Raw genomic sequence first — 15,639 nt, 5'->3', positions numbered from 1 at the left:
AGATAGTAGGGTCAACATTTGGAGAAAATGGCATGAATCCATGGACCCAACATGCTGTGTGTGAACAGTCCAGGCTGGTGGAGGTGGTGTAATGGTGTGGAGAAGGGTTTCTTGGCACACGTTGAGACAATAACACCAGTAATGCATTGCTTGCAACACATACGAGTTGAATATTGTTGCTGACCATGATCATCCCTTAATGACCACAATTTACTCATCTTCTAATGGGTACTTACAGCATGATGATGCACCAGGTCACAAAGCAATGGTAACGCTTTCATGAACAGATGAAGATGTTCAGCGTTCTTCTTTAGCTGACTTCCCAGACAATGGACAGCAGAACATTTTTGGGGTGGTGTAGAACAAGAGATTTGCAGTGGAAGTGCTCTTTAAAAATCTGAAGGAACTGCATGACATATGTCAACAGGAATGTTTCCAACATATTGTGGAATCCATGCCATGAAGAACTGAGGCTGTTCTGAGAGCAAAATAAGGCCCTACCCAATATTAATTTATATTAGTGTCTTCATCATAAAATTATCTACAGTACTTTTTGTTGCAAGCTGATCTGATCTTCATCTTGCTCAAATGTTCATTTAATTCAAGCTATTTATTTATCAACATAAGCTCTTCTGCAGACAGCATTGCAGAAGGACCAGGATCAGGTTACCTGCGGGGTATCTGATAGGATTCACAGATTAAGGAGGAGGTACAGTGCAAGGAATGTCTTGTTGGGTGTGTTGATAATGGGCTGTTTAGCACATGTTAATGATCAACTGCAAGGAGTGACACCACACATGCAGTTGCAAGAATTGGAAATTAAAGCCCTGAAAGAAAGGCAATAAGAAGAGCGATTTATATGGAACAGATTTATTATTTAGTTAGTTAATGATAAAGCACACAGACGCTCCAAACTACACATGGTCCGTTTGTCATCACTCTGCTAAATTACTGCGATAGAGTGCACTCTGAGGACACGAGTACGTGGGTTACAGAAGAGCCCAGGGTTGAGGCTTTGAGGAACGCAGTGTGTCTCTGTGTGGTTTGCAATGCATGTGTCTAATGCACTGGTGTGCTCCAGGGGATCTTACATGGGGAGTCTTCTGGGGCGGGTCACATAGTCCCACCACAGTGGGGGGAGGTCACCTTCCCTACGTGCTGGGGGTAGACTCTCCGATTTGGGACCATCAGCTGGAGTCTCCTCCTGCAACTGCTGGATCTGCAGAGCAATCACACCGATCCACATTAGAACGCAGACAGCAACAGATACAACTTCTGTAAACAAAATCTCTTGCGGCTCCCTGAAGATCAGATCAGACACGCACCTCCCTGTCCCAGCTCTGTGCTCTCAGCTTCTTCCACTGCTCTCTCTTTGAGAAGTAGTCAGGGTACATGGCCTTCTCAGAGGGGTGCCAGTGATCCAGGCACCATTCTGGAACCTAAAAGAACAACCAAACCCAGATCAGTGAGAACTGTATTCTTATAGGAGGGTGAAGTAACCGTAATTAAAGTTGAGCTTCTTACCTTGTAGCACTCGTATCTCTCATAGGCGAAGCCATTAGGTGAATCAGGGAACACATATGGCTCAGGATGCTGATTTTTCCAAAACTCCTCTTCTGCGGCTTTCAGCAGCATTGTGGCTTTAATCATGTCCTTCTCATCCTTATGCTCGTCAAAACGTGCCCTCAGCAGGCAGGCATAAAAACGATACTTATCCCTGAAACAAGTCAAATTAGAGCTAATGTTAAACAGCCAATGCTTAAAAAGTAGGAGTATGAGATTTTCTTTATTTTTTTATTCTTCTTTATAAAACAGTGATCTATTAGCAGAAATGCATATCTAGAACCAAAGACACTTTGGTTCTAAGTCCATTAATTTGGCATTAAAGTATTATCTGAATATTATTGATAAAACTGATAACAGACTAAATCTCCTACTGCATTTACATTAAAAGTTGGGTAGAAGTCAATTTCTTACTATTAAACAACTATTAAAAAAACTGAAAAGTGGAAAGATTTGAAAAGGCAAAATAGTAATGACAAATACCTTAAAAATACTTTTTAGCATCCAAACTGAAGGGGGGGGGGGGGGGGGGTCCAGATTGAATAATTAAAATAAACTTTTAATATAAAGCTACCTATTATTCTGGACACGGGTGTTAAAGATGTCTTGCAGTTTATTTTGCAAATAACAAGTTGTTATAACCTAAATATTTTGGGGAGGGGAAAAAATATCACAATGTGCTAAATGTCTTACAGCTTCTAAACAAAATGTGTGAAAATATGTAGGTATTGGTTTCCAAAGTGAAGATTTGGGAGGAAACAAAACATCAATAAAGTGAAAAGTGTTAAAATTGGCCTTCATAAAAAGTAAATGTTCTAATAGGAAAGCAATTCGCTACATAACTCGGCCAAGTTAGCTAACTTAAGCTACCTGAACCTGACAAAAGTCTGTTATGCATTAGTGTGTGTGTGTGTGTGTGTGTGTGTGTGTGTGTGTGTGTGTGTGTTAGATAGATATTGCAGGTTTTATTGTATGTGTATTGGGTAGTTTCATATTGTATATCACTGCTGTCCGATAAAACACATCTCCAACTTTGTCCATTTTCAGTTTTCTCCATTCTTTGATCCTGTAGCTGCTCTGTATCCCCTGTATCCAGAATATTGTCATCCAGAATGGACCAGTAGATGTGCTCTAAACTGACTTGGAATAAAACCATTCAACAGTGACTTTTATTGAAAGTTAAGAAGCTTTTTTTGCTTCTCCAGTAAAGTTGCTGTTTTGTTTTTTTGGACAGCGCTGATACTGTGTTTTTAGTATCTGTCATAGGTTTATCTGCCCAGGGTCTTCAAATAAAAAATATGCTTTTTTGTATTGTATTAATGTGTGTGTGATATATACACACATACCTACATGCATGCATATATACATATATATTTGCATCATAAGAGCATAGTTTTTTTATTTGTGCTTTTATATATATATATATATATATATATATATATATATATATATATATATATATATATATATATATATATTAATTGCATGACTTTTCCTCTAATAAAGTGATCTATTCGTCCAGAAACTAGATCATAAAGGTAAGGGTTATAAAAGGGTTATAAAAAAAAACTAATGCATATAAGTTTTTTATATATTTTTTAGATTTAGGTATTCTATGCATGCTCCCTGACCCAATAAAACATAGTAAACACAACACAAAGCAAATCTGAGTCACCTTATGATCACAAGGCTGTCAGTGGGCTGCTAACGCAGAATTACCGTTCCACCTTAAAAGCCGCGGCTGTTGGCCTCGATGTCTGCACGGGCGCCGGACTGTGGCAACGGCGATATTTAAGGTAGAACGGAAAAGTTAGGCCAGGTTCAGCGTCTGTCGCACATCTACACTGGATGTGTTAATAAACATCAGGGATCGTTATAACCCTGATCTTCAGGTTAGTGTACATATGTGCGTGTCACAGCCTCTTTTAATCCGTTAGGTTATCCAGCAGCTAGCCAGCCAGCCAGCCAGCCAGCCAAGCGACCAGCCAATGACCTGAACGCCCGGACGGTCCAACAGCGGCCTCAAAGTAGCCGATCTCACGGATATGAGTAACGCTAGCTATCACCTATACAGTCACACAGGCTGGTGAAAATTACCTGTAAATGTAAAAGGACTCCAGGTGCCTCAGAGACTTCTTGTAGAGCCGCAATACCTTCTGTTGGTGGGTCAAATAGGCAGCCATGATTTCCACCGCGCTGGAGGGATTGTGGGAGACCGTAGTGTCATGAAGGAGGCCACCGTAATTACAGCAACAGCGCGCACCAGAAACCATGTACTGCAGGTCAGGTGCATGTCAGCACATGTGGTCTCTAGCTAATTACTCAACAACACGAAGCAGGATGGTACACAATACACAGAATTAAATTAAATGCATTATACTAATACAGGGGTGTACAGTACAACCAAGCACTGCTAGGCTAACTCTCCAGTGCAGAATAGGTAGCATGAGGTCCACCTAAGTTACTATAGTATAGAGAAGGGATGTGCTGTGCATGTGAATTAAGAGTAAAATAAAGAGAAATAAATAAACATAATGCTACTGAATATAAACAGAAAATACAGGAACTAAGCAGAACTCTGCACCATGTACAAATATATAAGAAATAATAACAAAATATACACAAATTAATTGAGAATATGTAGCTATATAAATAAAGCAGCAGTTGTGTTGTGAGGGGCAGAGTAACAAAAAAAGAGAAACATGGTAAAAATGGTGGAAATAAAAAATATGATGGTATTTTACGTTATTTTGTAATTAATGTCAGGTTAAATATTTTAATTACCATTAAATGTATTTAAAAGACAATAACTGAGGAGTAAGTCGTAATGATTCAGGTGTGCTCGTCATTTCGAGGTATTACGGTAAGTGCTTTATGGAAATGCTGAAACTCGCCTTTAGGTCTAGTCGCTCTGCTGCTGCTGCTGTTGCTGCTTTTGCCACATTGACAATGTCTAACTTCAAGTTTATAGGTAAGCAGCAGAAATATCTCACATCTCTGATTTCTTATCTGTATTAAAGCCCAAACTGAGGTCGTACGTTGATTATCAGCTGGGCTCATTCATTCATAAGAAGGAAACTCAGGAAGCATGCTTCCTAATCTTGACAGCAGCTGTGGCTAAGCTCGTCCCTCTGTCTTTAGCTAGAGTTTTAGACCAGAGCTTTTTTTTTTGCATTGAGATGTTAATCAGGGATCCATTGAGATACCTTACAACTGAATACACGCTGTGCCTTTTCTGTCTGCAGATATTGGTATTAACCTCACTGATCCCATGTTCAGAGGAGTCTATAGGGGGAATCAGAAACATGAAGGTAATACTAACAACATTCACCCATCAGCTGGATGTGCAGGACTGTGCAAGTCAGAGATCACCCTTCTGTTATTCATATTTTAGTAAAAAACACCAAAAAAATACTTTTCAGGAGATGTTTCTGTAGAGATTAAACACAGATCAACATTTAAACAGTTCTGCTGTCTAGGCTAGATCCTAGGCTGAAGATGTCCTGTGGTACCTGTCACCAAGACATCAGCAGCCCATCCGTTAAGGCCTGTAAGTTGTGAGGTGGGGCGTTCATCGATGGCCTGCTCATGTTGCTCATGACCCTGTCTCTGGTTCACCGTTTGTCCACCCTGGGAGCACTATTGATGCTTACTAGAAATATTCCACAATTTGTGGGTCATTTTGGAGCTGCTCTGATCCAGTTGTCCACCCATCACAATCAGGGTCTTGTCAAAGTGGCTCAGATTCTTACGCTTGTTCCTTTTTCCTGTTTACAACACATCACCTGTAAGAACTGACCGTTCACTTGCTGCCTAATATGTAGATCCCAACCCTTGACAGGTGCCACTGTAACCAGGTAATCAGTGTTCTTCACTTCACCTGTCAGTGGCTTTTAAATGTGATGGCTGATCAGTGTATCTGAGACCCTTGACAATCATACAAGAGCTGGTAGACCTCATTACAGCCTCCAGTTAACTACACTTAAAGCTCTTATATCCACTTTTACTTCTTCATATTGTAATGACTGGAAGTATGGTGTTAGGTGGGTGCTCTCATGGAGAGGTGAATACTTAGCTCCATTGAGAGACACGCAGGGAACACGTCGTGCAGGGGTTTCAGAGTCCGTTTTAATGAGCAATGAGAGCACCTCGACTTCGCTCGTCACAACTTCCCAGACAACACCAGCTGGAGAACCCAGGCTACAACCCAGCACAGTTCACCATGCACATGCACACTGTACCCAACTTTAAAGTGACCGTTACAATATCTGGAAACAGCCAGCAGTGTTTGTGTCCACTCTTCAACTGTGAGAGTACTTTTTAGAAGACTCAGTGCTGTGGGTCTAAAAGGAAGGAGAGCTGACCAAGAATCTCTTCCTGAGGAAAGCAAACAGACAAATCAAACTTCTGGAGCTGCTGCTGATCTAAGAACAACGACCAGACTGCTCTAGAGTCCAGACCTCAACATCGCTGAATGTGTTTTGGAGGACCTGGGTGATGAGAAGCAGAAAATGCTTCTGAACTTTTAAGGCTGAACTTTGGAGGTGTGGAGTAATCTCCTGCAGATCTTTCCTGAAAAGGATGGATTCTGTAATGAAGGTAAAGGGTGGAGCTCCAAACACTCGTCTGATATCGGAGTTAATGGCTGAGGATGTGTTTTGCTTTTTCCTGATCCTGAAAAGTGAAGAACTTGCACTTCATGGCTGTTTTGATTGGAAGTTAAATAAATGAACTGACTTCTGTGCAGTGCTGTACTTCAGCGTGATCATCATGGATCTTCCTAAAGTGTCTCTTATTTTCTAGATGATTTTCATCAGATCGTTGAAAGGGCTCTTAAAGTTGGGGTTCAAAAGGTACAATTGCTTGCCACCATTTCTGCCAATGACTTGCTCTGTGTGCTGATAAAAACTTGCAGAGTAAGGTCTTGTGTGTGTCTTTCAGTTCATGATCACTGGTGGAAACGTGGAGGACAGCACAGAGGCTCTGAAACTGGCGCACACTAGAGGTATGAATTATCAATTAAAAAAATAATTAATGGGGAATTGCCCTAATTTTCAGTGATGAGGTTGTGAGCAGTGGAACGAGTTTAAGAGTTTAATGTCTCTAAAAGATCCCTCACAAAAGTTTACACCAGTTTGTTACAAATATGAAGCTGCACGCATTGTTTTACAATAGTTTTACAAAAAGGTTTTGGTTTTTTTAATACATGCACAACCAGGTGTGCCGTTTTGGGCCCCATTTAAATATATATAAATAAATAAATTAAAAAAAAAAAAAAAAAAAAAAATATATATATATATATATATATATATATATATATATATATATATATATATATATTAATTACACTGGGTCCCACCAATTTACGGCCCCAGGCAATACACACCCTGAAAATGTAACATTGTGCATACAGTGGAATTCACTTCGTGATGCAAGACAGATTTCCTCTATAAATTGATAATATTCATAACATAAATTATTATATAAGCAGTTATTCATGTGATTAAACTTTTTTATTGTAAAAACAATTTGTATATTATTTAAAAAATAATAATATAAAAGATATTCCCACTGAGCCCTTACTATTATACCAGCTGTCATTCAGTACAGTGCTGCTCACCTCCTCTTTCAGCTGGGAGAAGAGCTATGATAGGGGAATGGGGAGGCTGACTAAAAGGGGTGGTGAGGAGTGAAATGTAAACACTGAACTTTTTATGAAGATATTAGATAACTAATGGTTCTAACAGGTTCGTCTCCATCACTCACAGACTACACCCACCTTTCTGAGTGATACATTTGGTGATATACAATGTTTCCCTCCCAACTTGCAGCCACTGCTTGCAATTGCAATTCTCTGCTGTTTCGAGGGTGGACTGAACCATTTTATGTAAATACATTTACTATTTAAATGTTTTGGGCCCCTGACAGTCTTTGTTTAATCACTGCTTTATCATTATCAGCATTTTAAATAAAACTGTGAAGACCAGTGTTCGTTCGCATGTGGAGTTTGGAGAGTATGTTAAATGGCTGTACTTATGTCATGCCGACCCAGGTTCCCATCAACAGTACTGTAAAGAAATCAGTAAGTTTCTCTACAGTGAAGCATTTCATGAATGTTCACATCTCAGCAGTTCAGTTCTGCAGTTCAGATCTTTTTTCTTCAAAACGACAAGTCATGCAAATGTTTCATGTGTGGTTTAGAGTGAATGCAGTGGCGGGTTAAGCTGTGTTTTTGACAGTGCAGTAGTGTATGTTAATGTGTTCTGGATTATGTTCTGTTTATTATATCTGAATGTGTTGTGTACTTAATTACTGCAAGGTACTATGTACTCACCTTCACACCTGTGTTTTTGTGATATGACAATAAAAGTGATTTGATTTGACCTTTGTGAATGGTTTGACCTTTTAGGCTTAGCTAAGCTCATCATGAAGATGATTTTAAATGGTAACGGCAGTATCACTCCAACGCAGTACTGTTGGGAAGCCAGTATAAGCTGGAAAAGAGCATGGCAGTGACAACATTTTGGCTAACTTTGGGTAACTTGATAAACACTGGACTGCACAGGAATATATTATTATTATTATTATTATTATTATTATTATTATTATTATAGTGTTATATTTGCATGTTGGAGCGTGGAGAAATGCAGTCTCGTTTAGCTATGTACTCCTGCTGCTATTGTCTAATTGACAATAACGTTCACTTTGACTTTGAGGAAGTCAACAAACATTCAAGTGTTTTTGAGCCTATAGGATTGATATGAGCACCCTAACATATTCCTAAGCAAATCATTTGTCTTTATGTTCCTAAATGCACATGTTTGATTTCTGCCTTCATTTAGAGGAGTTCTTCAGCACTGTTGGCTGCCATCCGACACGCTGTGCTGAGTTTGACCAGAAGGGGGCAGAGGAGTACTTCTCTGCACTCAGAGAGCTGGTCATCAACAACAGAGGAAAAGTGGTGGCTATTGGGGAGTGTGGCCTGGGTAAACACATCAACCAATAATCTAATGATATTATTATTATTATTATTATTATTATTACTACCTTTTTCATAGAACATTTCTCATACAGATGATTTACAAACCAGGGGTAGAATTAATAATAATAATAAAAAAGAAATAGTTCAAATAAACCATAACAGGTAAGTTTTTGAAAAAGTATAATGTTTTGTAACCAAAAAAATATTGTATAAAACAAAATGCAACAAATATTAGAAACCATGAGTTGTTGTTTCCAGTGTTCTGATTTGTTGTTTTGCCATTATAGGAGAAAAAAAAATGTTTATAATAATATTTGTAATATTACAAATAATAATATAATAAGATAGATAGACTGTATATGTGTTTATATATATATATATATATAAACATTTTATATATATATATATACTGGTGGAGTGGGCGGCATGTTTTGACATTTTATAACTCCTTTATTTGAATAAAGCTTATCAAATACTATAATCTTTTATAGTAAAATTTTATTACATCATGTGGGACAGTCAAATTTACTGTCACTCTTTTTTTTCTTATATCTTGCAGATTTTGACAGGTTGGAATTCTGTCCAAAAGAGACCCAACTGAAGTAAGTTCCACGTAACACTGCTAACACTCAGTGATTGTTAGGGCCAACCCAGTATGAGCATTTTGTGATCAGTACAGACGCTGACCTTAAGGAGCAACAAACACCAATAACCATTAAAATCATCCAGTAAAATGTACTAGACTTCAGTAGTGTGAGTTAAACAGTGCTGATATGATATGATGGGTTGTCCTAAACACTATAAGCTCAAAATAGGCTATATTTATTATGGCTTGATGAGTTATTTCAGTACATAATATAAGTACACTCTAAATGGTTTTTGGATTTTTCATGTTGAGGCTCTTTAAACTTAGGTTATTAGGTTATTAGCACTCAGCCGTCTCATTTAGTGACTCTTTAAGATCCATCATTGAAAGGTTCTTTAAGCATCCAGAAGCGGTTCTTACACAGCAGTGGTCACCAACTCTGCTTTCAGATTTCTTCAGATTTCGTCTCCAACCCTAATCAACCCCACTTGATCATCTGAGTCTTTGACTAAATAATCTAAATAAGGAAACATGCTGGAAGGTAGCTCTTCAGGAAGAGTTAGGTTGGTGATCACTATTTTACAACATCATTTTGAAGACTTTGCCCCCTGTCTGCATCGCTTGCTCTCAGGTACTTTGAGAAGCAGTTCGACTTGGCCGAAGAGACCAAACTGCCCATGTTCTTGCACTGCAGAAACTCACACACAGAATTCCTGGGTAGGTCGAACCCTGTGCTGAAGAAGAATGTTCTTTGTATGTTCCTCTTCCGTTCTTGTGCACCGTAGATAAAACGTTATGGTAATGACCTTTTCGCACTTTCTCTTTTGACGACAGACATTATGAAACGAAACAGAGACAGATGTGTAGGTGGGGTGGTAAGTGTAGCATTTTGAGTTTTCTCTCCATCCTTCACACCTTTCCATTAACGAGCATGTGGCAGCTGCTCTTATCCAGGGCAATGTAAAACTTTAAGTCTTGTCCAGTGACTCTTACTGGTAAAATGTGGAAAGATTTATTTGGTGAAGAATTGACCCGCAGTCTGCTTTTCCAGTTATTGTTGCTCTCTACATGAGTGATCTCCATCCATGGTCCTGAAGGCCCACTATTTATCACACTGACGTGTTTTCCCTGCCCCCAGCACACCTGACTCACATCCGATTAACTCATTAAGTCGATAAGTTTTTACTATGTTAAGGTAGGTTTGAAATAGCAGGGGTAACGAGAAAATTAGTGAGATGGTCTTCGGGACCATGCTTGGAAACCACTGCTCTACACCATAGGGGCTACCAGTCTTATCTGCAAAGGGCTGGTGTGGATGCAGGTTTTCACTCCAACCAAGCCAGGTTTCGTCCTCCTATAATTAACCCTTTAACAGTAACACCAAAACATACATTTGCAAAAAAAATATTTATTGGTAAACTTGTGTTCCTGGATTCTAGATTTACTGGATTTAGCAACTTTTCAGTTTTTTTTTTCTTCAAAATGACCAATTCATGAAGCAGATACACTTGGTTGATTTTAGGCATGAACTTATAGAGGAGCAAGTGTAATACAATGTAGTCAAGGTTACTGTAAATGAAACATGAACAAATATATGTCCATCCCTTCAATTACAGTCTTATATACATGTTAAATAGTATTATAGCTATCTACCTGCCTAGCTAGACAGCTGTAGCTGTAGCGATTCAATGTACAGTGTTGTTCTGTGGTCAGCTATGGTTAGTAGAGTGCTCCTAGTTTGGATCTTATTATGTAAAGAGTACATGGCTTTAACAAAATGCCAATCTGCAGATAAAAAGATATACAGTTCAGTCTAGCAAGGAAATCATTGCAATCAATGGCAGTGATCATCTTGTGCAGTGTTGTGCTAACGTTAGCGTCCAGTTCTGTTTACCCTAGCTGGGCAACTCAACTGAGCGGTCACAGACTTTTTGGGGGCACATGTCACATATATGAAAAATATCTTAGTTAGTTCCTTTAGAACATGAAATTCAGTTGTTGTTTTTTTTCTTGCGTCAACTTTCCGTGTAGCTTGAAGTAAGTGTCTGAAGGTTTTAGTGTAAATCCTTTTCATATATATACATACATATACTGCCACCCAGTGGATATAATTGGCATTACACACTGTTTAATGAGGGGAATAAGGTCAAACGGCAAACTGAATTTTCATTACAGCGATGTGATCGTGAAAAAAGGCTGACCATGCGGTTACAATGCCTGATCAATGAAAGTGTTCGCAGGCTAAGATCAAGTGGAAGTTTGTGTGTTTCTGCTTGATTAGTATGAAGATCTGCAGTCACACTGGCTCTGCCTGATCTGATTGGTGACACAGACCTCTACTCAAGGGTTGGAGGACTCGACTCAGAGAGGGCCAGATTCCTGCACAGTTGAACATGTTGATTGACACCTGATTCAACTCACTCATTCATTTACAGATGTACTAAGTATGTTAGAGCAAAGATATTAGCAAATTGTGCAGGTCCCCAGGGCTCGCTTCTCCACCTTGCTTTGGTCTATATTACCAGCTTCATAGTTACACAATTACTGCGATTTTGTAGCTGCCACGCAAAAGCCTTTTATATCCAAAATGGCAACTTTACAATGAATGTCAGTGTAAAATGTAAGTCATTTTGGAGCATTGCTATTGGTCCATTCAATAATGAAAATGTCAAATTATGTCAACAAGTAAAAAATGGAGATGGAAGGTTTGTGCATTACTTTTTAGATTTTCCTGGTGCTGTCACTAAAGAGCTTCTGTTTTGTAGGTTCACTCCTTTGATGGGACCAAAGAGGACGCTGCTGCTCTTATAGACCTGGATCTTTATATTGGCATAAATGGCTGGTAAGCAGCTGCATCTCCAGCATTCTCCACCTCAGCAAACAGCTGATTCATGGTGATGGTCACGACTCTCACTGGCTACCGCCTGATTTCTCAGCTGGCATGTCTTCTCGGCATGCCTCAGCTCAACCACTGCCAGCTGTATAATGAAGAAGAGCGAGAGAAGGCTGGAAAATTCTAGATGAGCAATCAATAGGAGCGCTCGAGTGCATGCTGGGAAAAGTTGCTTGGTGGTTAGGACTAGTGGTTGAGTCACAGTTCCAGGTATTCTGTTGTTTTTCCTCAGACCTTTAAACACCTTAACCCTAAATTGTCTCAATGATTACATGGATGTCTTCTCAGTGTTCGTTCTCAGTTCAAAGGGCCCATGTTTTACTTTTTCTTTCTTTTATTGTTTATTTACTAATGTTTATTTGGGTTTTATCTGCACAGTATCACATATTTTAAACATATTAAACATGCTGTGGCTGTACATCTGACATATGTAAATGAGCTATATTTTAATTGACACATGAGCAAAGTAGAAACAAGGATAGGATGTTCGATTTGGGCGGAGGGGCTTCAGGCATGTTCCTACTTTTTTTGGAACATCACTTTCATAAATTATTAAACCCCCAATACTGTTACCTAGAAAAATGGACGGAAATACAGACAACGTGAGTGCCTGTTGCTGTATGCATGTCTTTATTTATTTATTTATCTATCTATCTATCTATCTATCTATATATATATATATATATATATATATATATATATATATATATATATAGCTTATTTCATATTAGCCTTGTATCCTCAGTATAAGGACTAATGAGGTAAATTTTTTGGGCAGTGACTGATATCACTAATATTTAATTCCTCCCTCTGATTGCAGTTCCTTAAAGACGGAGGCAAATCTTGAGGCCATGAAGTCCATTCCCACAGAGAGACTCATGATCGAGACAGGTTTGATATGCCATCACATCCTTTGCAAAGATCTGCCAGTTTAGTGTAGTTTATCTACAAATAACAGCACATGTGTCAGCATTTCATCAGTGAAGTTAATTTTACATGTGAGCAAAAATTTGGATAATCATCTAGGAATAATTTAAAGATGGCACTTTCTGCACATTTTAGAGAACAGTTTAATAAAATGTGCCTTTACATGTCAACTGTTAGTTTTGCACACTATGTTCAGTTAAGCAAATAAACAGTGGTTGAGCAGTACAATATACGAAAGTGTCTCTGTTACTTCAGCTACTTTAAATTGCACCCATTACTGACACAGATGTACAAATGTGCACACTGTAGAGCAGTGGAACTGTGTTCTCTGGAATGATGGTTGGTGCCCCATCCAGTATGTTTGGGATGAGGTGGGATGGGGGGGGGGGGGGGTCATCCAACATCCTGATCTTACTAACGCTGTTGTTGCTGAATGCGAACAAATGCTCACAGCAGTGCTCCAGAATCTAGTAGAAAGCCTTCTCTGGACAGTTAAGAGATTTAATTCAACAACAAGGATTAACCTGAGTAGCTAAATTCGCTAAATAGAAATGTAGAGTTTGATGTGGTACTTTTTTGATATTCTCCATTAAATACTACATTAAATACTCAGTATTACAGTACTGTTAAAAGCCAGCATTTATTTTCTAATGTTTCTTCATTTCCTTCATTCAACACTTATTTCTCTGGATAATTTAGACAAAAAGAGTAACTGCAATAAAGCAAATTGTTTGAAATTACAGGATGAAACAGCATAAACCAGGATTATGTGACTATCATCTAGAAAGACTGTTCATACACTAACAGGTCCGGGCCTAAACTGTTCAGGAACTGCAGACAGTGGAAAAAGCTGGGCTGCAGTAATTGACTGCGGGAGTGATGGAGTCAGTGCTGTTGAACTTTACAGCAGCAGTCAGCTGAAGGCCTGCGTAAAGCTTCTGTACATGTTTCAGTGTAGCCACTAAACTTTACCGCTATTCTGCTCCTGTCTCACCATCTCTCTTATATCTTTCTGGCTTTTTCTGCCTCTCTCTACCCTCCCAGACGCTCCATGGTGTGGCATCAAAAACACTCACGCTGGATCCAAGCTTGTAAAAACTACATTTCCCACCAAGAAGAAGTGGGAGGCAGGCCACTGTCTGAAGGATAGGAACGAACCCTGTCACATCATGTAGGTCACAGAGCAGCATTGAGACATCTGAACAAATAGAACCACCATCATACTGAGACGCTACAGTGGCTCTCAGACACCGAGGAACCCTTAAAAGCCAAACAATGTTACTTCATTCATTTTGCTATACTATTCAAAGGTCACATATTTCATTACATAGTAGACTACCCTCACTGAACTACACTTACATTTGATTTAGAACTGTGGATGGATTACACACAAAATGCACGCATTTCACTTTAACTGAGCATAACTTTAATTGATAACTGTGGCTTAAGAGTTAATCCTAGTCCTACATCTTGTACTATTTCAGTTCAAAGGAACCCTGTAAGGCCTTATTAGAGCTGTTTATTTGACTGTGTTAGGGCTGCAACTAAGGTCTGTTTTAATAGTCAAATTATCTTATTAATTATTCAAATGAATCATTGATTATTCAAATTATGAATTGAAAAGCCAGTTTTTCCAATTCCCATCCAACACCTAGTTCATCTAATCAGTTCTTCAGTACAGTAAATCAGGTGAGCTACTGGTGGTGGGACTGAACCAATCCTTACAGTGTCTGGAGTTGAGACATTTACATTTAGGGCATTTAGCAGACATTCTTATGCAGAGCGACTTACAAAAGTGCTTCGCTATTTACTCAAGAATATCATTAGCTAGTTTGAATAGACTAAAATTCGAAGATACCTCTAAGCTTAGACACTAAACACAAGTCAATATGGAGATCATAATACTCTGCACTTTGCTTTGTACTCTTGAAAGAGGTGGGTCTTCAGCCTGCGAGCGACTCTGCTGTTCAGACACCCAGGGGAAGTTCAGTGCAGGACAGAAAAAAGCCTGGACACTTGTCTTCTATGGATCTTAAAGGATGGCGGGTCAAGCCGAGCCGTACTTGAAGCTGAAAGGGCTCTTGTTGCAGATCGGCCTTTGACCATTGCCAGAAAAGATCATCACACTATACAAACTATTTATATTAATTCTTCAATATACTTCACACTCGCTGTACACTCACTTGTATAGAGCTGTGGATTTCCACTGGTGCCGAGATGCAAATGCCTTAGTATCTCAGATGAACCTTTTCATAATGAAGCCATCAATGTAATTAGGAATGCATATCTTTTTCAGACAAGTGCTGGAGGTGATGGCAGCAGTGAGGAATGAGGACCCTGTGGAGATGGCCAACACCATCTACCACAACACACTGAAAGTGTTCTTCCCTGGAAGCTGATATTACAGTGCCTTTAGTGCATAGTGAAAATCTATAACTGAAAGTGAGAAACTTGTGATGGTTTCTCACTCACTCACCATATGGGAAGGAACATCTGCTGACTGATGTATTTTAATAAATAAGTGGAGAAATGACTATGTCTAAAAGTTGCTTTTGTTTGTCATCTAGCATTTCTTCTTAAATCAGGTATTAACAAGGAATTTGTTCCCTTTTACTGCAGTAACAGCTCCTACTCTTCAAAAAAGGTGTCAAACTAGATTTTGGAACATTGTGGTGAATATTTAATTGC

The 15,639-nt window shown here is 38.9% G+C and overlaps 2 protein-coding genes across 2 annotated transcripts; one reads left to right on the top strand and one right to left on the bottom strand.

Annotated features, from left to right (window-relative positions):
* Nucleotides 1–854: 854 nt before the first annotated feature.
* ndufb9 (NADH:ubiquinone oxidoreductase subunit B9) lies at nucleotides 855–3,785 on the bottom strand. Its single transcript, XM_072673549.1, has 4 exons — nucleotides 3,661–3,785; nucleotides 1,525–1,717; nucleotides 1,326–1,439; nucleotides 855–1,219 (listed from the first exon to the last, which is right to left on the bottom strand). The coding sequence occupies exons 1-4, from the start codon at nucleotides 3,744–3,746 to the stop codon at nucleotides 1,088–1,090; spliced, it is 525 nt and encodes a 174-aa protein (XP_072529650.1). The 5' UTR covers nucleotides 3,747–3,785; the 3' UTR covers nucleotides 855–1,087.
* A 658-nt stretch (nucleotides 3,786–4,443) lies between these two features.
* Nucleotides 4,444–15,473, top strand: tatdn1 (TatD DNase domain containing 1). Its single transcript, XM_072673547.1, has 12 exons — nucleotides 4,444–4,534; nucleotides 4,809–4,874; nucleotides 6,367–6,416; nucleotides 6,505–6,568; nucleotides 8,406–8,549; nucleotides 9,105–9,147; nucleotides 9,763–9,848; nucleotides 9,966–10,006; nucleotides 11,897–11,973; nucleotides 12,845–12,915; nucleotides 13,996–14,122; nucleotides 15,248–15,473. The coding sequence occupies exons 1-12, from the start codon at nucleotides 4,444–4,446 to the stop codon at nucleotides 15,348–15,350; spliced, it is 963 nt and encodes a 320-aa protein (XP_072529648.1). The 3' UTR covers nucleotides 15,351–15,473.
* Nucleotides 15,474–15,639: the final 166 nt, after the last annotated feature.

Source organism: Salminus brasiliensis, chromosome 2 (assembly GCF_030463535.1).
Source record: "Salminus brasiliensis chromosome 2, fSalBra1.hap2, whole genome shotgun sequence".
NCBI lineage: Eukaryota > Metazoa > Chordata > Actinopteri > Characiformes > Bryconidae > Salminus > Salminus brasiliensis.
The sequence above is the reverse complement of the archived record's forward strand: the minus strand, read 5'-3'. Positions and strand labels throughout refer to the sequence as shown.

What these genes read in the sequence shown, in the direction of transcription:
- ndufb9 (XM_072673549.1), bottom strand. Translation starts at nt 3,746, where the DNA reads ATGGCTGCCTATTTGACCCACCAACAGAAGGTATTGCGGCTCTACAAG. An exon ending in AGAGATACGAGTGCTACAAG is followed by an intron (nt 1,440 to 1,524) that starts GTAAGAAGCTCA and finishes TTGTTCTTTTAG; the next exon opens with GTTCCAGAATGGTGCCTGGA. An exon ending in CACAGAGCTGGGACAGGGAG is followed by an intron (nt 1,220 to 1,325) that starts GTGCGTGTCTGA and finishes ATTGCTCTGCAG; the next exon opens with ATCCAGCAGTTGCAGGAGGA.
- tatdn1 (XM_072673547.1), top strand. Translation starts at nt 4,444, where the DNA reads ATGCTGAAACTCGCCTTTAGGTCTAGTCGCTCTGCTGCTGCTGCTGTT. An exon ending in CCAAAAGAGACCCAACTGAA is followed by an intron (nt 9,148 to 9,762) that starts GTAAGTTCCACG and finishes GCTTGCTCTCAG; the next exon opens with GTACTTTGAGAAGCAGTTCG. An exon ending in ACAGATGTGTAGGTGGGGTG is followed by an intron (nt 10,007 to 11,896) that starts GTAAGTGTAGCA and finishes TCTGTTTTGTAG; the next exon opens with GTTCACTCCTTTGATGGGAC.